The 26,856-nt window shown below is 45.3% G+C and overlaps 1 protein-coding gene across 1 annotated transcript in view; it reads left to right on the forward strand.

The window, feature by feature from the left end:
* Positions 1–26,856, forward strand: part of ttc39c (tetratricopeptide repeat domain 39C) — a 150,923-nt gene that overhangs the window by 45,145 nt on the left and 78,922 nt on the right. Inside the window, exons 2-3 of the mRNA XM_085992226.1 lie at positions 13,825–13,873; positions 22,025–22,153. Of these exons, the coding sequence (XP_085848352.1) occupies positions 13,825–13,873; positions 22,025–22,153 (178 nt within the window). The remainder of the gene's footprint in view (positions 1–13,824; positions 13,874–22,024; positions 22,154–26,856) is intronic.

Raw genomic sequence — 26,856 nt, forward strand, 5'->3', positions numbered from 1 at the left:
CGACCTTCCATGTTTAACTGGTGGAAATTGCAGCTTACCCAAGACTGGATGTCGGCAAGCATCCTGACAACACAGAAACATAGAAGATAGGAGCAGGAGTCGGCCATTCGGCCCCTCGAGCCTGCTCTGCCATTTAATGAGATCATGGCTGATCATCCAAATTCAGTACCCTGTCCCTTCTTTCTCCCCATATCCCTTGATCCCTTTAGCCTTAAGAAATATATCCAACTCCTTCTTGAATATATTTAATGTATTGGCCTCTACTGCCTTCTGTGGTAGAGAATTCCACAGGTTCACCACTCTCTGGGTGAAGAAATTCCTCTTCATTTCTGTCCTAAATGGCTTACCCCTTATCCTTAGACTGTGACCCCTGGTTCTGGACTCCCTCGGGAACATCCTTCCTGCATCTAGTCTGTCCAGTCCTGTCAGAATTTTATAAGTTTCAATGAGATCCCCTCTCATTCTTCTAAACTCCAGCGAGTACAAGCCCAATCGTCCCAATCTCTCCTCATACGTCATTCCTGCCATCCCAGGTATCAGCCTGGTGAATCTTCGCTGAACTCCTTCCATGGCAAGAACATCCTTCGTCAGATAAGGCAACCAAAACTGCACACAATACTCAAGATGTGGTCTCACCAAGACCCGCAGGTGGGTTGAGAGGCGGTGGAGTGGTTGAGCTGGTGTCATCAACATACATGCGGGAGCTGACCCCGTGTCTTCTGATGATGTCACCAAAAGGCAGCATATAGATGAGGAAGAGGAGGAGTTCAAAGATCCTTGGGGGATTCTGGAGCTAAGTGCGTGGTTGGGAAGAAATGCCGTTACCGGAGATGCTCATGCTATGATCGGATGGGTAAGAGTTGGAACCAGGCGAGGGTAGTCCCACTGACCTCCACAGCAGAGCAGAGGCTTTGGAGGAGGATGGTGTGGTTGACCATGTCTACGGCTGCAGATAAAACGAGGAGGGATAATGCACCATGATCAGTCACAGAGGATGTCATTCGTGACTTTGGTTAGGGCCACTTTGGTGCAGTAGCAGGAGTGGAAACCTGATTGGAGGGATTAAACTAGGGAGTTGAAGAAAAGATGGACATGCATTTGGGAGGCAACATGTTCGAGGACTTTGGAAAGGAAAGGGAGATTGGAGGTGGGACAGTAGTTTGCATGGACAGAGTTTATTGAGGGTGTTGATTTCTCAAATTTGTATAAAATAAGGGGAAGTCTCTAGTTTTGCTTTCATACAACAATTGTATAATGTGGAAACATTTATTTTGCTTAAGACTTGCAAATATATTTAAAATTCTAGCTGTTGTAGTTTGTGAACATCCACAAAGCAGTCTAGGGATGTATTGGAGTTGTATTACATTCATGAAGCAGGATATGCATGTCAAATATTTAAGAACATAAGAAATAGGAGCAGGAGTCGGCCATTCGGCCCTTCGAGCCTGCACCGCCATTCAATGAGATCATGGCTGATCTTCTACCTCATCTCCATTCACCGGCCCTATCGCCATATCCCTTGATGCCCTTACTAGTCAGAAATCTATCGGCTTCTGTTTTGAATATACCCAATGACTGAGCCTCCACAGCCCTCTGGGGTAGAGAATTCCAAAGATTCACCACCCTCTGTGTGAAGAAATTTCTTCTCATCTCAGTCCTGAATGGCCTACCCTTTTATCCTGAGGCTGTGGCCCCTGGTTCTAGACTCACCAGCTAAGGGAAACATTCTCCCAGCATCCATCCTATCAAGCTCTGTAATCATTTTGTATGCTTCAATGAAATCCCCTCTCATGCTTCTGAATTCAAGAGACTACAGGCCTAGTTTACTCAATCTCTTCTCATACGACAGTCCCGCCATCCCAGGAATCAATCTCATACGACAGTCCCGCCATCCCAGGAATCAATCTTGTGAACCTTCGTTGCACTCTATATCCTTCCTTAGGTAAGGAGACCAAAATTGTACACAGTACTCCAGGTGTGGTCTCACCAAGGCCCTATATAATTGGAGTAAGACTTCTTTACTCCTATACGCAAATCCTCTTGTAATGAAGGCCAGCATACCATTTGCCTTCCTAATGGCTTGCTGCACCTGCACATTCACTTTCAGTGACTCATGTACAAGGACACCCAGGTCCCTTTGAGCATCTGCATTCCCCAATCTTTCACCATTTAGGAAATACTCTGCCTTTGTTCTTTCTACCAAAGTGGATAACTTCACATTTATCCACATTATATTCCATCTGCCATGTTCTTGCCCACTCACTGAGCCTGTCGAGATCCCCTTGAAGCCTCTTCGCAACTGACACTGCCACCTAGCTTTGTGTCATCAGCAAATTTGGAAATGTTACATTTAGTCCCCTCATCCAAATCATTGATATAGATTGTGAATAGCTGGGGCCCAAGCACCGATCCTTGCGGTACCCCACTAGTCACAGCCTGCCATGCTGAAAAAGACCTGTTTATCCCTACTCTCTGTTTTCTGTCTGTTAACCAATTCTCAATCCATGCTAGTATATTACCCCCAATTCCACGTGCCCTAACTTTGTTCACCAACCTCTTGTGTGGGACCTTATCGAAGGCCTTCTGAAAATCCAGATACACCACATCTACCGGTTCCCCTTTGTCTACTCCACTAGTTACATCCTCAAAGAACTCCAATAGGTTTGTCAAACAGGATTTCCCTTTCATAAATCCATGTTGACTCTGCCCAATATTACTATTAGTTTCTAAGTGCCCAGTTATTGCATCCTTTATAATAGATTCCAGCATTTTCCCAACTACTGATGTGAGGCTAACAGGTCTGTAGTTTCCCCGTTTTCTCTCTTCCCTCCTTTCTTAAATAGCCGGGTTACATTTGCTATCCTCCAATCTGCAGGAACCGTTCCAAAATTCTATAGATTCTGGAAGATGGCAACCAATTTGTCCACTATTCCAACGGCCACCTCTTTCAAAACCCTAGGATGTAGGTCATCCGGTCCTTGGGATTTATCGACTTTTAGTCCCATTAATTTTGCTAGTACTTTTTTTTTTTTTTACTAATACAGTAATTGCTTCAAGGGTGTGACGAGAATGAGGAACTTAGTTTTCTCGTATTTCTGGGAAGTTTTTTGTGTTTTCCTCCTTTTGTGCTACAACCCCTTGGACTCTGGTAAAATAGTCCGCAGTACCAATATACGTTCTGCCCTATCAAACTTGGGTCTGCAGAGAGTATCTAGCAATGGAATCTTTTTATCTGTCATAATGGAGTCCACTCAGCTGTGGATGAGGAAATTGAGGGTGGCTAAAGTAAATGTTGGTCCCTTAGAGGATGAGACCGGGAAATTAATGGTGGGAAATTATGGAGGTGGCAAAAACACTGAATTTTTTGTATCCGTCTTCACAGTAGAGGACACCAAGAATATCCCAACACTGGATAAACAGGGGGCTAAGGGGGGGAGGAGCTAAACACGATCAAAATCACTAAGGAAGTGGTACTCGGTAAAATAATGGGACTCAAGGCGGATAAATCACCTGGACCTGATGGCTTACATCCTAGGGTCTTGAGGGAAGTGGCAGTAGGGATTGTGGATGCATTGGTAATCATTTTCCAAAACTCCCTGGACTCGGCAAAGGTCCCGGCAGACTGGAAAACTGCTAATCACAGAATCACAGAAACCCCACAGTGCAGATAGAGGCCATTTCGGCCCATCGAGCCTGCACCGACACATATCCCACCCGATCCCCGTAACCCCTACACCAACACATATCCCACCCTATCCCCGTAACCCCATGTATTTAATCCCCCTAACACTAAGGGTCAATTTATCATAGCCAATCAACCTAACCCGCACATCTTTGGACTGTGGGAGGAAACCGGAGCACCCGGAGGAAACCCACGCAAACACGGGGAGAATGTGCAAACTCCACACAGACAGTCACCCGAGGCCGGATTTGAACCCGGGTCCCTGGCGCTGTGAGGCAACAGTGCTAACCACTATGCCACCGTGCTGCCTGTAACACCCTTATTTAAAAAGGGCAGTAGACAGAAGGCTGGAAACTATAGACCAGTTAGCCTAACATCTGTGGTAGGTAAAATTTTGGAGTCCATTATTAAGGCGACAGTAACAGGACATTTGGATAATCATAATTTAATAGGACAAAGTCAGCATGGTTTTATGAAGGGGAAGTCATGTTTGACAAATTTGCTGGAGTTCTTTGAGGAAGTAACATATATAGAAACATAGAAACATAGAGATAGGAACAGGAGTAGGCCATTCGGCCCTTCGAGCCTGCTCCGCCATTCAATGAGATCATGGCTGATCTTCATCTGAGATCTTAGCTGATCTTACCAGTTCAGTACCCCGTCCCCGCCTTTTCTCCGTAACCCTTAATCCCCTTAGCCTTCAGAAATATATCCAATTCTCTCTTGAAAATATTTATTGAATTAGCCTTCACAGCCCTCTGTGGCAGGGAATTCCACAGGCTCACCACTCTTTGAGTGAAGAAATTCTTCCTCATCTCTGTTTTAAATGATTTGCCTGCTATTTTTAGACTGTGGCCCCTGGTTCTGTGCTCCCCTGCCATTGGAAACATTCTCTCTGAATTCAGCCTGTCCAGGCCTGCCATAATTTTATATGTTTCGATGAGATCCCCTCTCAATCTTCTAAACTCCAGTGAGTACAAGCCCAAACTATTCAATCTCTCCTCGTAGGTCATTCCCGCCATTCCAGGTATCAGCCTGGTGAATCGCCGCTGCACTCTTTCCATGGCAAGAACATCCTTCCGCAGATGGGGCGACCAAAACTGTACACAATACTCCAGATGCGGTCTCACCAGCACCTTGTACAGCTGTAGTAAGGTATCCCTATTCCTATACTCGAACCCCCTTGATATGAAGGCCAACATACCATTTGCCTTCTTAATCGCCTGTTGCACCTGCATGCTCTCCTTCAGTGACTGGTGCACAAGAACACCCAGGTCCCTCTGCACTTCCCCATCTCCCAATCTATTGCCATTTAGATAATAATCTACCCTCCTGTTTTTACCCCCAAAGTGGATAACCTCGCATTTATCCACATTATAGTGCATCTGCCACGTATCCGCCCATTCCCCCAACCTGTCCAAATCGCACTGTAGCCTCCTGACATCCTCATCAGAGCCCACCCCTCCTCCTAGTTTAGTGTCGTCAGCGAATTTGGAAATATTGCATCCAATTCCCTGATCCAGATCATTTATATATATTGTGAACAGCTGGGGTCCCAGGACAGATCCTTGCGGCACCCCGCTGGTCACTGCCTGCCACTCCGAAAACGAGCCGTTTATTCCAACTCTCTGTTTTCTATCCGCCAGCCAGTTCTCTATCCACGTTAATACTTTGCCCCCAATCCCATGAGCCTTAATTTTGCATGATAATCTTTTGTGTGGAACCTTATCGAAGGCTTTCTGGAAGTCAAGGTACACCACATCCACTGGCTCTCCCCCATCTATTTTACCAGTTACTTCCTCAAAAAATTCCAGCAGATTAGTCAAACACGATTTACCCTTTGTAAATCCATGTTGACTCTGTCCGATCCTTTCCCCATTTGTCAAGTGCTCCGCTATTTTATCCTTAATAATGGACTCTAGCATTTTGCCCACAACCGATGTAAGGCTTACTGGTCTATAATTCCCTGCTTTCTCTCTACCCCCCTTTTTAAATATTGGGGTAACATTAGCTACCCTCCAATCCACGGGTACTGTTCCCGAGTCAATGGAGTTCCGGAAGATGATCCTTAGAGCATCTGCTATCTCCAGGGCCACCTCCTTAAGTACCCTAGGATGTAGTTTATCAGGCCCCGGGGATTTGTCGGCCTTCAGTCCCCTCAACTTACCCAACACCATATCCCTAGAGATACTAATTTCTGTCAGCTCCTCCCTCTCATTAGTCCCTATGTTTGCCGATATTCCTGGGAGGTTATTTGTGTCCTCCTTTGTGAATACAGAACCAAAGTATGAGTTTAATTGGTCTGCCATTTCCTTATTCTCCATTATATATTCTCCCGAATCGGGTGGATAAATATAGGGTGGATAAAGGGGAACCAGTGGACGTAGTGTATTTAGACTTCCAAAAGGCATTTGACAAGGTGCCACACAAAAGATTGCTTAAGATAAAAAATCACGGGATTGGGGGTAATATTCTGGCATGGATAGAGGATTGGCTATCTAACAGAAGGCAGAGAGTTGGGATAAATGGTTCATTCTCAGACTGGCAATCAGTAACTAGTGGTGTTCCGCAGGGGTCAGTGCTGGGTCCCCAACTCTTTACAATCTATATTAACGATTTGGAGGAGGGGACCGAGTGTAACATATCAAAGTTTGCAGATGATACTAAGATGGGAGGGAAAGTAGTGAGTGAGGAGGACATAAAAAACCTGCAAGGGGACATAGACAGGCTAAGTAAGTGGGCAGAGATTTGGCAGATGGAATACAATACTGGAAAGTGTGAGGTTATGCACTTTGGAAGGAAAAATCGTAGAGCAAGTTATTATCTTAATGGCAAGAAACTTGAAAGTACTGAAGTACAAAGGGATCTGGGGGTCCTGGTGCACGAAACTCAAAAGGTTAGTATGCAGGTGCAGCAAGTGATTAAGAAGGCCAATGGAATGTTGGCTTTCATTGCTAGGGGGATAGAATATAAAAATAGGGAGGTATTGCTTCAGTTGTACAAGGTATTGGTGAGACCGCACCTGGAATACTGCATACAGTTTTGGTGTCCATACTTAAAGGACATACTTGCTCTCGAGTCAGTACAAAGAAGGTTCACTCGGTTAATCCCGGGGATGAGGGGGTTGACATATGAGGAGAGGTTGAGTAGATTGGGACTCTACTCATTGGAGTTCAGAAGAATGAGAGGCGATCTTATTGAAACACATAAGATTGTGAAGGGGTTGGATCGGGTGGATGCGGGGAGGATGTTCCCGATGATGGGTGAAACTAGAACTAGGGGGCATAGTCTTAGAATAAGGGGCTGCTCTTTCAAAACTGAGATGAGGAGGAACTACTTCACTCAGAGGGTGGTAGGTCCATGGAATATGCTGCCCCAAAAAGCTGTAGAAGCTACATCATTACATAAATTTAAAACAGAAATAGACAGTTTCCTAGAAGTAAAGGAATTAAGGGTTACGGGGAGCGGGCAGGAATTTGGACATGAGACTAGGTTCGGATCGGTCATGGCCCTGTGGGTAGCGGAGCGGGCCCAGGGGCCGTGTAGCCTGATCCTGCTCCTATTTCGTGTGTCTAATTCTGTTAGATTCAGAGGAAATAATTTCTCCACATACCCTATTTAATCCTTTTACCAGTTTTAACGGCCTTGATTAGATCACCGCTCAACCATCAAGGGAATGCAAGCCAAGTTTATGCCACATGTCCTCATAATTTAACCTTTTGAGCCCTCGTATAATTCTGGTGAATCTGCCTTGTGCCTCTGTCAATATACCTTTCTTGAGATTTGGTGCCCAAAATTGAACGCAGTACTCCAGATGTGGTCTGACAAAAACCCCACTGGAGATTGTGGGCATCGATCCCGCTACCTCTTGCATGTCAAGCGGGCGCCCTAACTCGTGAGCTAATTACCTGGACAACAACAACTTGTATTTATATAGCGCCTTTAACATTGTAAAATGTGCGAAGGCGTTTCACAGGAGTATTACAAGACAAAAAATTTGACACCGAGCCACAAGGATAAATGTGGGCAGGTGACAAAAAGGTAGTTAGAGTGATAGAGTCATAGAGTTATACAGCACGGATAGAGGCCCTTCGGCCCATCGTGTCCGCGCCGGCCATCAAGCCCTGTCTAATCTAATCCCATATTCCAGCATTTGGTCCATAGCCTTGTATGCTATGGCATTTCAAGTGCTCATCCAAATGCTTCTTAAATGTTGTGAGGGTTCCTGCCTCCACAACCCTTTCAGGCAGTGAGTTCCAGACTCCAACCACCCTCTGGGTGAAAAAGTTCTTTCTCAAATCCCCTCTAAACCTCCCGCCCTTTACCTTGAATCTATGCCCCCTAGTTATTGACCCTTCTACTAGGGGAAAAAGCTCCTCCGTATCCATCCTATCTATGCCCCTCATAATTTTGTACACCTCAATCATGTCCCCCCTCAGCCTCCTCTGCTCCAAGGAAAACAAACCCAATCTGCCCAGTCTCTCTTCATAGCTGAAGCGCTCCAGCCCTGGTAACATCCTGGTGAATCTCCTCTGCACCCTCTCCAAAGCGTTCACACCCTTCCTGTAGTGTGGCGACCAGAACTGCACACAGTATTCCAGCTGTGGCCTAACCAGTGTTTTATACAGCTCCATCATAACCTCCTTGCTCTTATATTCTATGCCTCGGCTAATGAAGGCAAGTATCCCATATGCCTTTTTTACCACCTGTTCCGCCGCCTTCAGGGATCTGTGTACTTGCACACCCAGATCCCTCTGCCCCTCCGTCTTGCCTAGGGTCTTACCATTCATTGTGTATTCCCTTGCCTTGTTAGTCCCCCCAAAGTGCATCACCTCGCACTTTTCCGGGTTAAATTCCATTTGCCACTGTTCCGCCCATCTGACCAACCCATCTATATCGTCCTGCAGACTGAGGCTACCCTCCTCGCTATTTACCACCCTACCAATTTTTGTATCATCCGCGAACTTACTGATCATACCTTTTACATTCATATCCAAGTCATTAATGTAGACCACAAACAGCAAGGGACCCAGCACCGATCCCTGTGGTACCCCACTGGCCACAGGCTTCCAGTCACAAAAACAACCTTCGACCATCACCCTCTGCCTTCTGCCACTAAGCCAGTTTTGTATCCAATGTGCCAAGGCACCCTGGATTCCATGGGCTCTTACCTTCTTGACCAGTCTCCTGTGCGGGACTTTATCGAAGGCCTTACTGAAATCCATGTATACCACATCCACTGCGTTACCCTCATCCACACACCTAGTCACCCCCTCAAAAAATTCAATCAAATTAGTCAGACATGATCTTCCCTTGACAAAGCCATGTTGACTATCCCTGATTAATCCTTGCCCTCTCCAAGTGGAGACAAATTTTGGCCCTCAGAATTTTTTCCAATAATTTTCCTACCACTGATGTTAGGCTCACTGGCCTGTAGTTCCCCGGTTTTTCCCTACTTCCCTTCTTGAATAATGGTACTACATTAGCGGTTCTCCAGTCCTCTGGCACATCCCCTGTGGCCAGAGGTGTCCTGAATATATGTGTTAGAGCCCCCGCAATCTCTTCCTTTGCCTCACACAGCAGCCTGGGATACATTTCATCCGGGCCTGGGGATTTATCCATTTTTAGGCCAGCTAAAACCGCCAATACCTCCTCCCTCTCGATGTTAATATGTTCGAGCATATCACAGTCCCCCCGCCCTATTTCTATGTCTACATCGTCCTTCTCCATAGTGAAAACAGATGCAAAAAATTCATTTAGAACCCCTCCTACATCTTCCGGCTCCACACACACATTGCCACTTTTGTCCCTAATAGGCCCTATTTTTTCCCTAGTTATCCTCTTACCCTTAATATACTTATAAAACATCTTAGGATTTTCCTTTATTTTGCTCGCCAGTGTTATTTCATGGCCCCTCCTTGATCTCCTAATTTCTTTTTTAAGTATCCCCCTGCACTTTTTGTACTCCTCTAGGGCTTCCTCCGTCTTTAGCCTTTTGTATCTGCCAAAAGCCCTCCTTTTTTTCCTAATCCATTCTCGTATATCCCCTGACATCCAAGGTTCCCTGTGGTTTTTGGAACCACCCTTGACCTTTACGGGAACATGTTGCCATTGTATGATCTCAATCTCCCTTCTGAAAGCCTCCCATTGCTCCGATGCGGATTTTCCTACAAGTAGCTGATCCCAGTCCATTTTGGCCAGATCCTGCCTTATCCTATTAAAATCGGCCTTCCCCCAATTTAGAACCTTTATTTCTGGCCCATCCCTGTCCTTTTCCATGACCACCTTAAATCTTACCATATTATGGTCACTATCACCAAAGTGCTCACCTACTAGCACTTTTTCCACTTGGCCGGCCACATTCCCTAGAATTAGGTCCAGTACCGCCCCCTCTCTTGTAGGACTTTCTACATGCTGGCTCAAAAAGCTCTCCTGGATGCACTTTAAGAATTCTACACCCTCTGAGCCTTTCACACTCTGACTATCCCAGTTAATATTGGGGAAGTTGAAATCCCCCATTATTATTACCCTATTATTTGCACATTTCTCTGAGATTTGCCTACATATCTGTTCCTCTATCTCCCCCTGACTGTTTGGAGGCCTATAGTACACTCCCAGCAAAGTGCTTGCCCCCTTTTTGTTTTTAAGCTCCACCCATATGGCCTCATTAGAGGAACCTGCTAATATATCATCCCTCCTTACTGCAGTAATTGACTCCTTAATTAATATTGCGACACCCCCTCCTCTTATACCTCCCCCTCTGTCTCGCCTGAAGATTCTGTACCCCGGAATATTGAGCTGCCAGTCTTGCCCCTCCCTCAACCATGTCTCCGTGATAGCAACAATATCATACTCCCATGTGTTTATCAACACCTTCAGTTCATCCACCTTATTTGCAAGACTCCTTGCATTAAAATAGATGCCATCCAGCCTTGCCCTTATATATTTGCCCTGTCTACCAAGCTGACTTGTTTTTTTCTCTATAATTGGCAGCACATCACCCCCTATTTCAGCTCCCCTCTGTATCCCAACCCCTTGCCAAGTTAGTTTAAACCCCCCCCAACAGTGCTAGCAAACCTCCCCGCAAGGATATTTGTCCCGTTCTGGTTCAGGTGCAACCCGTCCGACTTGTACAAGTCCCACCTTTCCCAGAAGCAGGCCCAGTGATCCAGGAAAGTAAAACCCTCCCCCCTACACCAACTCTTTAGCCACGCATTCATCTGCTCTATCCTCCTATTCCTATACTCACTAGCACGTGGCACTGGGAGTAATCCAGAGATTACAACCTTTGAGGTCCTGCTCTTTAATCTGTTACCTAGCTCCCTAAATTCTTGATGCAGGACCTCATCCCCCTTCCTACCTATGTCGTTGGTCCCAATGTGGACCACGACCTCTGCCTGCTCACCCTCCCCCTTAAGAATGCCCTGTAGCCGCTCAGTGACATCCATGACCCTGGCCCCAGGGAGGCAACAAACCATCCTGGAGTCACGTTTGCGGCCACAGAAACGCCTATCTGTTCCCCTTACGATAGAATCCCCTACCACTATTGCTCTCCCACTCTTTTTCCTCCCTTTCTGAGCAGCAGAAGCGTCCCTGGTGCCAGGAAGCTGGCTGCTGCTGCCTTCCCCTGGTGAGTCATCCCCCTCAACAGTATCCAACTTGGTATACTTGTTTGAAAGGGGGATGTCCGCAGGGGTTCCCTGCACTCCCTGCCTGCCTCTGCTCCGCCTGATGGTCACCCAATTTCTTTCTGCCTGTGCAGCCCTACTCTGCGGCGTGAACAACTCGCTAAACGTGCTATCCACGACCCTCTCAGCATCGCGCATGCTCCAAAACTCATCCACCCGCAGCTCGAGCGCCGCAATGCGGTCTACAAGTAGCTGCAGCTGGATGCATTTCCCGCACACATGGTCGTCAGGGACACTGGCAGCGTCCCTGACTTCCCACATGGAGCAAGAGGAGCAGAACACGGGTCTGAGCTCTCCTGCCATGACTTACTCCTTTAATTAATTAAAAAATTTATTCAACACCCCAGTTACAGGTATACTGTAGGGCACTTTATTTACCAACTGTCCCCACTACAACACAGAGACCCTAGAAATTTAACACCACAGAATTCAAGCTTGTATTGAAAAGAGAGAAATACTCACCAACCAATCACTTACCTGCTTCCCGCTGACGTCACACTTGGATTACTTTTTACCTCTCTCCCGGAACCTGGATTGGTATGCCTCTGGTTGCTTCCTCTTATACTCCGCTGCCTCGGGCTGCTCCCGCGCAGGTCCGCTGCTTCTCCGGTCTCGGGGCTGTGGGCCTCGGTGCCTCTGGTTGCTCCCTCTTATACTCCGCCGCCTCGGGCTGCACCCGCGCAGGTCCGCTGCTTCTCCGGTCTCGGGGCTGTGGGGCAGTGGGCGGTTCTTAAAGGAGGTAGAGAGGCGGAGAGGTTTAGGCAGGGAATTCCAGAGCTTAGGTACAATGCAAATATGCAGTTTTATTTACCTAGAAAATGCTAATAATAAAAGAAGCTGTACATTGAAGTGCTGTCTTGACAAAGCTTTGTCCTAGGAATATTTTGATGGGTAATTTGGACGGTGGAGGGTAATGGCTGTGCAGAAAAGGGCAGTTCAACTTGATGTCTTTGTTGGAAATCAGTTGTTCTCCCATTGTATGTGGAGTTAAGTCACAGATCAGCCATGATCTAATTGAATGGTGGAACAGGCTCGCGGGGCTAAATGGGCTACTCCTGTTGCTATGTAAGGACTGAATTCTAATCATGGTGGACTTGGCAGTTCCAAACGGAATCTATTGCATGTGCTATGCAAAGCGGGCATTTAGTATTAAACTGTTAATTACATGGCAGTCCATATATTGTACAAGCTTTGGTTGTGTAAATCAGTTTGCCATAAAAGTGTATTGTAGTGATTTTTAGGCTGTCCTAGTAGTGCTAAGTGACCTTGTTCTGATACTAGCTATTTGAATAGTGTCAGCCATGGCTCAGTGGGCAGCTCTCTCGCCTCGGAGTCAGAAGGTTGTGGGTTCAAGTCCCACTCCAGAGGCTTGAGCACAAAAATTCTAGCCTGACAATCGCAGTGCAGTACTGAGGGAGCGCTGCGCTGTCGGAGGTGTCGTCTTTCGGATGAGACGTTAAACCAAGACCCCCTCTGCTCTCTCAGGAGGACGTAAAAGATCCCGTGGCACTATTTCGAAGAACAGGGGAGCTCTCCCCAGTGTCCTGGCCAATATGTATCTCTCAATCAACATAACAAAAGCAGATTGCTGTTTGTGGGAGCTTGCTGTGTGCAATTTTCTGCCATGTTTCCTACATTACAAAGTACACTTCAAAAGTACTTCATTGGCTGTAAAATGCTTTGGGATGTCATGAGGTTGTGAAAGGCGCTATAGAAATGCAAGTTTTTCTCATTTTCAAATTTGGTAAAGGGACAGTACAGGTAGACTATCCTTTATCCGAACTTCCGAAAACCAAAAACCTCTCAAAAACAGAGTTTTTTCGTTCAGCGTAAGTCGTGCGCACGACATGACCAGAGTGGCGCACGACTTAGGCTGAGCGGGGCAGAGGGTCACAGAGTTCCCTCCTGGGTAGGAGATTGCAGGCCGAGCCGGGCAGTGTGAAGGAGGTACCGGGAGAGTGAACCCAACAATATAGCGGCCCGTCCGATAGCTGCAGCGGCCCGTCCGATATTCTTTTCTCCCCCCGACCCGAACCGCAGCCCGTCCGATATTCTTTTCTCTTTTTTTCCCCCCCCCCCCCCCCCCCCCCGACCCGAATCGCGGCCCGTCCGATATTCTTTTCTCCCCCCACACCCCCCTGACCTGATTTGCGGGCCAGCTTAGTAGGAGTCAGCCGATATCCGGCTTTCCAGAGAAGCAGGAAGGGGAATGAGACACGGAACAGTCGCAAGAGGTAGCCTGAACTTTTAAAATTTATATTCAATACAAATTTCCCAGTCTTATAATAATACCTTCTGAAAACCGAAACTCAGCTGGTCCCAAGGCTTTCAGATAAGGGATAGTGTACCTGTATCATGTTTTAGTGTTGCATTTGCTGTAGTATGAGCAGAATATGGTACTGTCACTGTGGTGGTAGTTTTTAATGGTATATAATTTTCATGTATTCTTTATAGGAACAACAGTCCTTTGATGAGCTTTGGAGCAAGTTTTGTTAGTTTCTTGGTGAGTAACGTACAAATAATGTGTGTGTGTGTATTTTCTTTTGTCGATTTATAATCTACAAATAGCAATTGATCATTAATTATTAGACCTTCCTATGCTGCAAGCTCATGAATGAAATGCTCTCAAATGCGCACATTTCTACATCAGGTATTGCATAACTATCACAATGTAAGAGAATTCGAATCCAATGCCAACTATGGTTGCAGCTAAACCGTTGATCGTGTTCGACTAAGTCTTGGCACACTCGATGTCTAAGCAGTAGTCATACAGTGAAATAAACTATATAACCCTGCTTTTTCTCAGGGTAGCGAGTTGTAACCTTAATAGATCCTTTTTGTTATTGTCTCTCTCTACAAATTGTGAAGGAAAGCTCAAGATCTTTATAGGCCTCTAGTCACGCACTGTCCCTGATGATTCATTATGGTATTTCAATTATTGTAAAACAAGACTCCCAGAAATGAGGTTTTTCCTGACGCAACACCAGATGGCCAACTTGCTTACCATCTTGGGCCCATTGCTCCGTTTCCTATCTCAATACCCTTATTAAGCATTCCTTGCCAACAAAACAACAACTTGTATTTATATAGCGCCTTTAACGTAGTAAAACGTCCTAAGGCGCTTCACAGGAGGTGTATAAGACAAAAAATTTGACACCGAGCCACATAAGGAGAAATTAGGGCAGATGACCAAAAGCTTGGTCAAAGAGGTAGGTTTTAAGGAATGTCTTAAAGGAGGAAAGAGAAGTAGAGGGGCGGAGAGGTTTAGGGAGGGAATTCCAGAGCTTAGGGCCCAGGCAACAGAAGGCACGGCCACCAATGGTTGAGTAATTATAATCAGGGAAGCTCAAGAGGGTAGAATTAAAGGAACGCAGATATCTCGGGGGGGGGGGGGGGGGGAAGGAGTTGTGGGGCTGAGGAGATTACAGAGAAGGGGAGGTGGGGGGAGTTGTGGGGCTGAGGAGATTACAGAGAAGGGGAGGGGGGGGGGGAGTTGTGGGGCTGAGGAGATTACAGAGAAGGGGAGGGGCGAGGCCATGGAGGGATTTGAAAACAAGGATAAGTATTTTGAAATTGAGGTGTTGCTTAACCGGGAGCCAAGCACAGGGTGATGGGGGAATGGGACTTGGTAGGAGTTAGGACACAGACAGCCGAGTTTTGGATCACCTCAAGTTTACGTAGGGTAGAACGTGGGAGGCCAGTCAGGAGTGCGTTGGAATAGTCAAGTCTAGAGGTAACAAAGGCATGGATGAGGGTTTCAGCAGTGGATGAGCTGAGGCAAAGGTGGAGACGGATGCTGTTACGGAGGTGAGAATAGGCGGCCTTAGTTATACCACGGATATGTGGTCGGAAGCTAAAATTTCTGCTGATCCAGAACTGTATGTCAGACAAGCAGTCTGACAATTTAGATACCGTGGAGGGGTCGAGAGAAGTGGTGGTGAGGTAGAACTGGGTGTCGTTGGCGTACATGTGGAAACTGAATGTGTTTTCGAATGATGTCGTCAAGAGGCAGCATGTAGATGAGAAATAGGAGGAAGCCAAGGATAGATCCTTGGGGGACACCAGAGGTAACGATGTGGGAGCAGAAGAGAAGCCATTGCAGGTGAATCTCTGGTTACAATTAGATAGAGAAGAATGGAACCAGGCGAGTGCAGTCCCACCCAGCTGGATGACAGCAGAGAGGCATTGGAGGAGGATGGAGTGGTCAACCGTGTTAAAGGCTGCAGACAAGTCAAGAACGACGAGGGGGGATAGTTTACCATGATCACAGTCACAAAGGATGTCATTTGTAACTTTTGAGAGCCGTTTCGGTACTGTGGCAGGGGCGGAAATCTGATTGGAAGGATTCAAACATGGAGTTGCGGGAAAGTTGGGCACGGATTTGGGTGGCGACAACACGTTCACGGACTTTGGAGAAGAAAGGGAGGTTGGAGATGGGGCGGTAGTTTGCAAGGATGGAGGGGTCAAGGGTTGGTTTTTTGAGGAGGGGTGATGACAGCAGATTTGAGGGAGAGGGGGTCAGTTCGTGAGGCGAGAGAACCGTTAACAATGGGAGCCAGAAAAGGAAGTTGGGTGGTCAGCAGTTTGGTGGGAATAGGGTCGAGGGAGCAAGAAGTGGGTCTCATGGACAAGATGAGCGCGGAGAGGCCATGAGGGGAGATCGAAGAGAAACTGGAGAAAAATGTGAGTTTGGGATGAGGGCCAGGTGGGGGAACCGATCAAGGGATATGGAGTTGAGACAGAAGCTCAGCCATGATCTCATTGAATGGCGAAGCAGGCTTGAAGGGCTGAATGGCCTACTCCTGCTCCTATTTCTTATGTTCCGATGGGCTAGGGGAAGGAAGGGAAGTGGCAGAGGCAGCTGAGCGGATGGTTTCAATCTAGAGCCAGAAGTCCATGAGCTCCTCATGCTTGTTATCGGAGGTGAGGGTGGAGGAGACAGGGGAGAGGTGTTTAAGACTGTTAGCAGTAGAGAATAGGAGCCGGGGTTTATCTTTGCATGCCAGAATGATTCTGGAATAGTGAGCAATTTTGACAGATGAGAGCAGGATCCGATAATGCTTTATGTGGTCTAGCCAGATCTGGTGGTGAATGGCTAAACCGGTTGTCCGCCATATCGTTCAGGTCTGCGATCCCTTGGACTTAAGGGAGCAAAGGTGAGGGCCATACTGGGGGAGCGGCTAGGGTGAGCGAGAGTAATTGTTTTACTAGAGACTAGGGCATCAAAAGTGGTGGTGAGGGTGTGATTGTGCAGATCGGTAGCTGCAGAAATGCCGTGGTGAATGGAGGGCCAGAGGCTGGACAGTTGGGAATTTTGTAAGTGCTGTTGTAAGAGAGTTGGGAGAGTTTTTTTCCAGGGGTGGACACAGAAGGAAGTAGGGTTGGTGGGAGGAAGGGGGATGTGGGTGGAGAGCGATACAAGGAAGTGGTCAGTGATGGCTTTATCTGTGATTGACACGATGAGAGTAGCGAGGTCACGCGAGATGGCAAGGTCGAGGAGGTGGCCATGAATATGGTTGGAGAGTTTACATTAAGGGAGGATAGGCCAGTGAGCTCAGGAGAGAGAGCATGATGAATTGAGATGGAGGTTGAAATCACCGAGGATGAGAAGTTGTTTGGTGACCCTCTCCTTGCTGACAAAGCTCTTTCTACATGTGATCCATACCTTGAATCATCCTGGATGTAATAGCAGAGCACTTGGAAAACAGTGACAGGATCGGACAAAGTCAACATGGATTTACAAAAGGTAAATCATGCTTGACTAATCTACTGGAATTTTTTGAGGATGTAACTGGCAGAACAGATAAGGGAGAACCAGTGGATGTGGTGTATTTGGACTTTCAGAAGGCTTTCGATAAGGTCCCGCATAAGAGATTAGCGTGTAAAGTTAAAGCACATGGGATTGGGGGCAAGGTACTGACTTGGATAGAGAACTGGTTGGCGGACAGGAAGCAAAGAGTTGGAATAAACGGGTCATTTTCCGAGTGGCAGGCAGTGACTCGTGGGGTACCACAGGGATCGGTGCTAGAACCCCAGCTATTCACAATATATATAAATGATCTAGATGAGGGAACTAGATATAATATCTCCAAGTTTGCAGAAGACACAAAGCTGGGTGGGCGTGTGTGCTGAGAGGAGGATGCCAAGAAACTCCAGTACGATTTGGACAGGTTGGGTGATTGGGCAGATGCATGGCAAATGTAGTATAATGTATATAAATACAAGGTTATCCACTTCGGTGGCAAAAACAGGAAGATAGATTATTATCTGAACGGCAATAGATTGGGAGAAGGGGAAGTGCAACGAGACCTGGCTGTCCTTGTGCACCAGTCGCTGAAGGTAAGCATGCAGGTGCAGCAGGCGGTTAAGAAGGCAAATGGTATGTTGGCCTTCGTAGCGAGAGGATTCGAGTACAGAAGCAAGGATGTCTTGCTGCAGTTGTACAGGGCCTTGGTGAGACCACACCTTGAGTATTGTGTGCAGTTTTGGTCGCCATATCTGAGGTAGGATGTTCTTACCATTGAGAGAGTGCAGCGAAGATTCACCAGACTGATACCTGGGATGGCAGGAATGACGTACAAGGAGAGATTGGGTCGATTAGGCTTATATTCGCTAGAGTTTAGAAGAATGAGAGGGGATCTCATTGAAATTTATAAAATTCTAACAGGACCAGACAGACTAGATGCAGGAAGGATGTTCCTGATTGCGGGGGAGTCCAGAACCAGGGGTCACAGTCTAAGGATAAGGGGTAAGCCATTTAGGACAGAGATGAGGAGGAATTTCTTCATCCAGAGAGTGGTGAACCTGTGGAATTCTCTGCCACACAGGGCAGTTGAGGCCAATTCATTAAATATATTCAAGAAGGAGTTGGATATATTTCTTAAGGCTAAAGGGATCAAGGGATATGGGGAGAAAGCAGGGACAGGGTACTGAATTTGGATGATCAGCCATGATCTCATTAAATGGCGGAGCGGGCTCGAGGGGCCGAATGGCCTACTCCTGCTCCTATCTTCTATGTTTCTGTGACTTAACCAACTCATTATTTCTTGCTACAGTAGAAGTCGACAAGCTATAAGACAAAAGAAAGCTAAACCTTAATCATAGGAGATTAAACCTAATCCTACGTGTGTATGTATGTATATATTAATAATGTATAATTTACCCTAATAATTCATGATAATTGCTTTGTTATCCAGATCAAGAATTGAAGTTTATTGTCCAACAAATAAGTTTCCTTTTGAAAGTATAGTTTAACTTGAAAATTACAGTCAAACAATTCAGTGGAAAATTTTGCAACCGGAATCTTATCAAAAGTTATTTTCTACAATTGGGAATAACACTAAATGTCTAAAACATAGTTTTGAAGTGCTCAAGTCTCTGAATTCCATCTGACAGTTGAAATACAGGTATGAGAGCGCAGACTGGTTAAATGAGACTAGAGGTTACTTTTCCTTTGCGCCCTGCTATACCATCCAACAAACTTTGACAAATTGACCACTTTCGTACACCAGGCTTTGCAGTCCCATTTGTAAACTCAGTCTATATAAAAAGGTTGACTGCATTAATTTTATAATCTTACTGACTCGACGAAATCATTATCTCCCACGTATGTAAGGGCCGTGTATGTTTTGAGGGCTGTGTTTGTCTCTTAACTTGGGCTGTCCTGAATTGGTTCTTATTGCACATTGCTCTATGGCTACGGTGGGTAAAGCGTTTTATGGCATTAGATTTACTTGACCAAAAGACACGATTTTACAAGAAAGGAAATTGATACAGCGAGGCCTCAATATTTCACGTTTTGCAATTGGTTAAGTATCCACTGTGTCAGCTAGTGGCTCAGTTGGTAGCACCCACACCTCTGAATCAGAAAGTTGTGGCTTCAAATCCACTCCAGAGACTTGAGCACAAGATCTAGGCTGACACTGCAGTGCAGTACTGAGGGAGTGCTGCTCTGTCAGAGGTGCAGTCTTTCGGATGAGACGTGAAACCGAGGCCCCGTCTGCCCCGACAGGTGGACGTAAAAGATCCTATGGCATTATTTTCGAAGAAGAGCAAGGGTGTTCTGGCCAATATTTACCTCTCAATCAACATCACTAAAACAGATTATCTGGTCATTTACCACGTTGCTGTTTGGGAGAACTTGCTGTGCGCAAATTGGCTGCCATGTTTCCTACATTACAACAGTAAGTACACTTCAAAAGCAGTTCATTGGCTGTAAAGCGCTTTGGGACGTCCAGTGGTTGTGAAAGGCGCTATATAAATGCAAGTCTTTTTTCTTTTCACCTGAGGTTTACTCAATGCAATGAAAATATCACGTGTGGCCTTCTTGGGATGAGCAATCCTGCTGATTAAGCTGAATTGACCGTAAACACATTAATCATCAGTTTCAGATTTGAACTGCTGAAAAAGGCTAAAATTAAAAATAGTACTGCAAGTACAAGTATGGTATGGTCATTTAAAAAAAAAATTCTGTTTTGCAGCACTTGCGCACATTAGATTCTCGCTACCTATCACCAACTGGTCAAGATTAAGATCCTCTTACTTGGAATAGCACTCACCAGTGAAGTGAAGGAATAGTGGAAAAGCACCGTTGTGTTGTAGACTTAGCCTACGTAATTTTCATAGAATCATACATCACAGAGTGAGGCCATTTGGTCCATCGTGCCTGTGCCAGCTCTTTGAAAGAGCAATTAATTAGTCCCACGTCCTGCAAATTTTATTAAGGTAGCAGGACAGGTAGATAAGGTAGTTAAGAAGGCATACGGGATACTTTCCTTTATGAGCCGAGGTACAGAATATAAGAGCAGGGAGGTTATGCTTGAACTGTATAAAACACTAGTTAGGCCACAGCTAGAATACTGCGTGCAGTTCTGGTCACCACATTACAGGAAGGATGTGATTGCACTGGAGAGGGTACAGAGGAGATTTGCGAGGATGTTGCCAGGACTGGAGAATTTTAGCTATGAGGAAAGATTGGATCGGCTGGGGTTGATTTCTTTGGAACAGAGGAGGCTGAGGGGAGATTTAATTGAGGTGTATAAAATTATGAGGGGCCTAGATAGAGTGGATAGGAAGGACCTATTTCCCTTAGCAGAGGGGTCAATAACCAGGGGGCAGAGATTTAAAGTAATTGGTAGAAGGATTAGAGGGGAGTTGAGGAGAACATTTTTTCACCCAGAGGGTGGTGGGGGTCTGGAACTCACTGCCTGAAAGGGTGGTAGAGGCAGAAACCCTCATCACATTTAAAAAGTACTTGGATATGCACGTGAAGTGCTGTAACGTGTAGGGCTACGGACCAAGAGCTGGAAAGTAGGATTAGGCTGGAGAGCTCTTTTTCGGCCGGCACAGACACGATGGGCCGAATGGCCTCCTTCTGTGCTGTAAACTTCTATGATTCTACAATACTATATACATATACACAGTTAATGGCAAATCAAGGTTACAAATACAATGAAGGAAGAGATCACTTCACATATTTGAAAACATACAACGGAACAAATTAATAATTTTTCATCTAAGGAACAATGGTGCTAATTAAAATTGAGGAAATGAACCAATTTGATCTTGGTTCAGCACATGGGAAAGAGGGAGAAACAGCCAATAAATAACATTCCATTCCATATTAATGCAGTTTTTCAATAGCCTAGCGGATCAATGGCATAAAGCCATGCAGAGCGGAAGGTCGCGAGTTTTGATTCCTTGCGGAGTTGGCTTGGGCCAGCTGGGTTGCTGCAGTTGATTGTGGTGCTCCTGGTCTAGGGAGGCAATAAATAATTAGGGCTCACGTTCAAGTCCGATTCCTTGTAAAACTGTCAATCTAGCAGTCAATTGCTGGTCCAAGTAAAGGCTGAGAATTCTTAATTTTATCTTGGAAGAGGCAAGTGGCTGCTATCTATATAGAGATTCTGGAATAAATATGACTATAACTGACGGGGGAAATATTCACTCTCCAGGCCTGACTCTAAAATTGGGAAGGTTGCCTAATGGTATAAGTCTTCTAAAAGATTACCAGAAAAGGGCATCCCATTAATTCTCAGCTATTCAGATCTTGTGACCCTGAAAGGAATCGGCGCAATATGTAGCCCTGCGTCTGTCTTCATTTTATAACTTGAAAGGACGTCATCCTTTTAAGTAAATTAATCTGAAAATGAAGGGGAGGAAAATTTCTCCATGCCTCGTTTTAATTTTTGAGATACTTATACTTGGAAAGTAAAGGCGTCTTCTGCGAAAGAATCATTTTACAAGTTACAGAAGTTGAAGTGCCGTAACCTGCAGGGCTATAGACCAAGAGTGGGAAAGTGGGATTAGGCTGGAGAGCTCTTTTTTGGCCAGCACAGATGTGGTGGGCCGAATGGCCTCATTCTGTGCCCTAAATTCCTATGATTCTATGAATTAAAAATTCATTGCTAGAATGAATGATGTCAGGATGTTATTTTTGATTTACATAAGAAATGGTAAGACCTTAGTATATATTTTTACAATATTGAATTGCTGTAGTTAATGCCTCTGGCTACTGTATATTTTGATGTTGATTACATTTATTGAACATCCATGTTGGCAAATGTGATCCCATTAGGCTGATATGATAAATTTAACTCTACTTCTCACTAACCATGATGAAATGGAAGGTAGTAATTTAGACTTCATTTTGCAGAATGCCATGATGACCTTTGAAGATGAAAAAATGCAGCTGGCTTGTGATGATTTGAAAAGCACAGAGAAGCTGTGTGAAAGTAATGAAGCAGGTGTCATTGAAACAATCAGGAATAAAATTAAAAAGAATGTGAGTACACTGTCACATTGGTAGTGCCATTCAATGCCCAATATATATATATAATAAATAATGAGAGAACATTTCCTTCAGTGTTCACATTGCAAGCATATTCTCGCTTCTAATTATACAGTATGAAAGAATGGCAACATTTAACTGTTTTCATAATTCACTTTTAAAAGCACTGTGGAGCATACTGCGTGACTTGGCTCTTTCTAGGCCGTAAAAGTAGGTGTTCTAATTTCCCCCGAGTTCACTTATTAACACATTGAATAACATTCCTTTTGTGCACTGTGCATGCCCCCTTCGAGCTCATCTTGTCCGCCCTGCTCTTGCAGCCCTATTCCCACTAAACTACTCTCGCCTGGTTCCACTCTTGCCTATCCAGTCGTAGCTAGAAAGTCCCGTTGCCTCTGGGGTTCCCCCAAGGATCTATCGATGGGCCCCTCCTATTTCTTATCTACATGCTGCCCCTCGGTGACCTCCTCCAAAAACACGACGTCCGGTTGTACATAAACACTGACGACACCGAGCTCCTGCTGGCAATTACCTTTCTCGACCACGCCACTGTCTTGTTGTCGGACTGTTTGTCCAACATCCAGTCCCACATCAGCAGAAATTGCCTCCAGTTAAACATTGGGAGGACTGAAACCATTGTCTTCGGCCCCGTCACAAACTCCATTCATCCAAAACTCTTCTCATATGCTATCCTGCACCCAGCCCTTCTCATTCAACACTTGCTGATCCACAATTTGGCTCCCGGTCGCCCGACACCTCAAATTTAAAGTTCTTACCTTGGTATTTGAATTCCTTCATCGCTGTGTCCACAATTGCCTCCAGCATTAAGCCCGCCCCACCAAACTCTCCATTTGTCTTTTTTGCATCTCTCCTTTGCCCAACCATTGGTGGCCGTAATTCAGCCCGCTGGACTGTGTGCACTGGACCTCCTCCCTAAGCTCCCCTGCCCCTCCCTTTTTAAGACTCTCTTTAAAACCCACCTCTTTGACCAAGCTTTTGGTCACCACGAACAGCTCCTTCTTTGCCTTGCCATCCGTTTTTTCTTTAAAAGTGCTTTGGGATGCTTGTCTACATTAAATGTGCTATATACATGCAAATTATTAACACTATTTTAAAATGGTTGTTAAAATAATAAGCAGAATTTTATACTAAACCATTAGGTAGTGAATACTAGAAGGAATTAAATTCTGGGAGAGAGAACTAAAAAAGCCCATTGCTTGTATTCTACCGTGGCTCAGTGGGTGGCATTTCTCGCCTCTGATTCAGAAGGTTGTGGGTTCAAGTACCCACTCCAGGGACTTGAGCATAAAAACCTAGGCTGACACTCCAGTGCAGTGCTGAGGGAGTGCTGCACTGTTGGAGGTGCCGTCTTTCGGATGAGACGTTAAGCTGAGGCCCCGTGTGGATGTAAAAGATCCCATGGCACTGTTTCAAAGAAGAGGATGGGCATTCTTCCAGGTGTCCTGGCCAATATGTAGCCCTCAATCAACATCACTAAAACAGATTATCTGGTCATTATCACATTGCTGTTTGTGGGAGCTTGCTGTGCGCAAATTGGCTGCCACATTTCCTACATTACAACAGTGGCTACACTTCAAAAAATGTTTCATTGGCTATAAGACGCTTTGGGACGTCCTGAGGTCATGAAAGGCTCTATATAAATGTAAGTCTTCCTTTTTATATACGTGTGTATGTATGTATATCTATCCTTTTTGAGGTTTTAAATTTCAACCTCAAAGGTGGATACAACAACAGCTTGCATTTATACGGCATTGTTAACATAGTAAAACGCCCCACGGTGCTTATATTATAATAGTACAGGAACCGCTCGCATATTTCAAGGATTTAAAGATCCCAAGTGATATTTGGAGCAGTGGACACAGAACAAGAGGTAACTAAAGACAGAAGTAAGTTTTGTTATGATTTTGAAGGTTGGGAGAGAGTTTGCAAGGCAGAAGAGTTTTCACAATAAGTTGCAAGTTATTGTGATTCAAGACTTTCCAGTTCCTTTTCCCCGGTGCTTCGTGCAATCGTCAGCTTTCAGAAGTAACCATATGTTTCCTCATGAGCCAAAGCCTTGCCTTGTGTGTGAAGTATCTCGGATAACGGCCTCTCAGTGAACCATGGTGTGCACTGGGTGTCGAATGGCAAAGTATGAAAACGCAAAGACTTGTCAAGATTACTATTATAATATATAAAATTGAGATTACTGGCTTGAGTTGAATAATAAATAAAGGTAAAGATACTTGCACAATTAAAATTAATTTGAAAGACTCAATCATAGCAGATGGCCCCTTTCTATATTCATGAGTAGTGACATCCAGTGTTGACGTTACTGAGGAAGTGCTAATGCTGACAGTGAGTCACCTGCCCTTTCATACAAAACAGACTCCACTTTTCTGAGGCAAAAGCAAAATACTGCGGATGCTGGAAATCTGAAATAAAAACAAATGCTGGAAATACTCAGCAGGTCAGGCAGCATCTTTTTTGTTTGTTCATTCATGGGATGTGGGCGTCGCTGGCAGGGCCAGCATTTATTGCCCATCCGTAGTTGCCCTCGAAGGTGGTGGTGAGCCGGCTTCTTGAACCATTGCAGTCATTGTGGTGAAGGTACTCCCACAGAGGGAGTTCCAGGATTTTGACCCAGTGACGATGAAGGAATGGTGATGTATTTCCAAGTCAGGATGGTGTGAGACTTGGAGGTGATGTTGTTCCCATGAGCCTGCTGCCCTTGCCCTTCTAGGTGTAGGGGTCGCAGGTTTAGGAGGTGCTGAATCGATCGACCTGAAACGTTAACTCGGTTTCTTTCTCCGCAGTTGCTGCCTGACCTGAGTGTTTCCAGAATTTTATTCTTTACTCCACTTTTCTGATTCTTGTTACCAGATCAAGCAAACGGGCCTGCTTTCTGCATAGACATTACAACATAGAAACCGGCCGTTTGTCCCAATCAGCCTGTGTTGGTGTTTATCCTCCACACAAGCAATAGTCCTAATCCCATGTGCCTGCCCTGTTCCCCTATCCCTTTATTCCCCTTTCCTTCAGCTACCTGCCTAACCTGTTCTGAATTGTTGACATGACTTCTGCTTCAGCCACTAACTCCAGTCGTGTATTCCGCAGCGCCTCAACTCTTCTGTGTTGGAAAAATCAGAAAAGTTGTGCCTGTTTTGTATGAAGGGGCAGGTGACACATTGTCACCATTCGTGCTTCCTCAGTAACGTAAACACTGGATGTCACTACTCATGAATATAGAAAGCGGCCATCTGCTACGATTGCGTCTTTCAAATTTATTTTAATTGTGAAAGTATCTTGTGTTTATTATTGGCTTCAACTTCAAAAGGATGGGTAGTCAAAGGAAGGGTGGGGCCGATTAGGGGCCAAAAAAATCTACTTATGGAGGCAGAGGACATAGCTAAGGTACTAAATGAGTACTTTATATCTGCTTTCACTAAAGAAGAGGATGCTGCCAATGTCACAGTAAAGGAGGAGGTAGTAGAGAAATTGGATAGAATAAAAATAGATAGAGAAGATAATTAAAAGGTTGGCAGCACTCAATATAGAATAGATGGGATGCATCCTAGGTTGCTGAGGGAAGTAAGGGTGGAAATTGCAGAGGCTCTGGCCACTAACTTCCAATCCTTGTAAATAGGTGTGGTGCCAGAGGACTGGCTGATTACAAATGTTACACCCTGTTCAAAGAAAGGGGAGAGGGTTAGACCTGGTAACTACAGGCCAGTCAGCCTAAAGTTGGGAAAACTTTTAGAGACAATAATCTGGGACAAAATTAATTGGCACTTAAAAATATGGGTTAATAAATGAAAACCAGCATGGATTTCGTGTTTGACTAACTTGATTTAAGTTCTTTGAAGTAACGGAGTGGGTGGATGTGGGTAGTGCAGTTGCTATTGTGTATCTGGACTTTCTAAAGGTGTCTGATGAAGTACCACGTAACAGATTAAAGGAATGGTAGCATAGTGGTCATGTCACTGGGCTAGTAATCCAGAGGCCTGAACTAATGATCCAGAGATGTGAGTTTAAATCCCACCACGGCAGCTGGGGAATTTAAATTCAATTAATCAGTAATGAAACCATCGGATTTTGTAAAAACCCATCTGGTTCACTAATGTCCTTTAGGGAAGGAAACCTGCCGTTCTTACCTGATCTGGCCTATACTCCAGACCCACAGCAATGTGGTTGACTCTTAACTGCCCTCTGAAATGGCCCAGCAAGCCACTCGGTACTGAATCAGTACTCCTCCATGTTGAACACCACTAGGAAGAAGCACTGAGGGTACAGAATGTACTCTGGTTGGGGGACTTGTAGGAGGGCACCCTTTACCTGGTTTACGGTAATTTACCTGGTCAGGCAGCCTTTGCCACTGCACTGTGACCAACTCCAATCAGTGGTTTCGAATCGCTAAACCTTCCTTCCAGTTCTGACTGGAGGAACTTATAATTAATGATATATTAAAAATGGACAAATGGTCTGGATGCAACAAAGTCACATTTTTTTAAAACTATAAAGGAACTACACCACACGATCAAAGTAATCACGGTAAAATTGCTTAACGGGAAGGCAGACGGCAAAAACGAGGGATAAATGGCTACAATGTTACTCTTACAATCTTGGCAACATTTCCCTTAAATTACCACCCCTTTACTTCTCACTAGATTGTCTTGCTAGTGGGTCAGAAGCCCTGC

This window comes from Somniosus microcephalus, chromosome 7, assembly GCF_052327205.1.
Source record: "Somniosus microcephalus isolate GS21.2 chromosome 7, FLI_Smic_1.0, whole genome shotgun sequence".
Taxonomy (NCBI): Eukaryota; Metazoa; Chordata; class Chondrichthyes; order Squaliformes; family Somniosidae; genus Somniosus; species Somniosus microcephalus.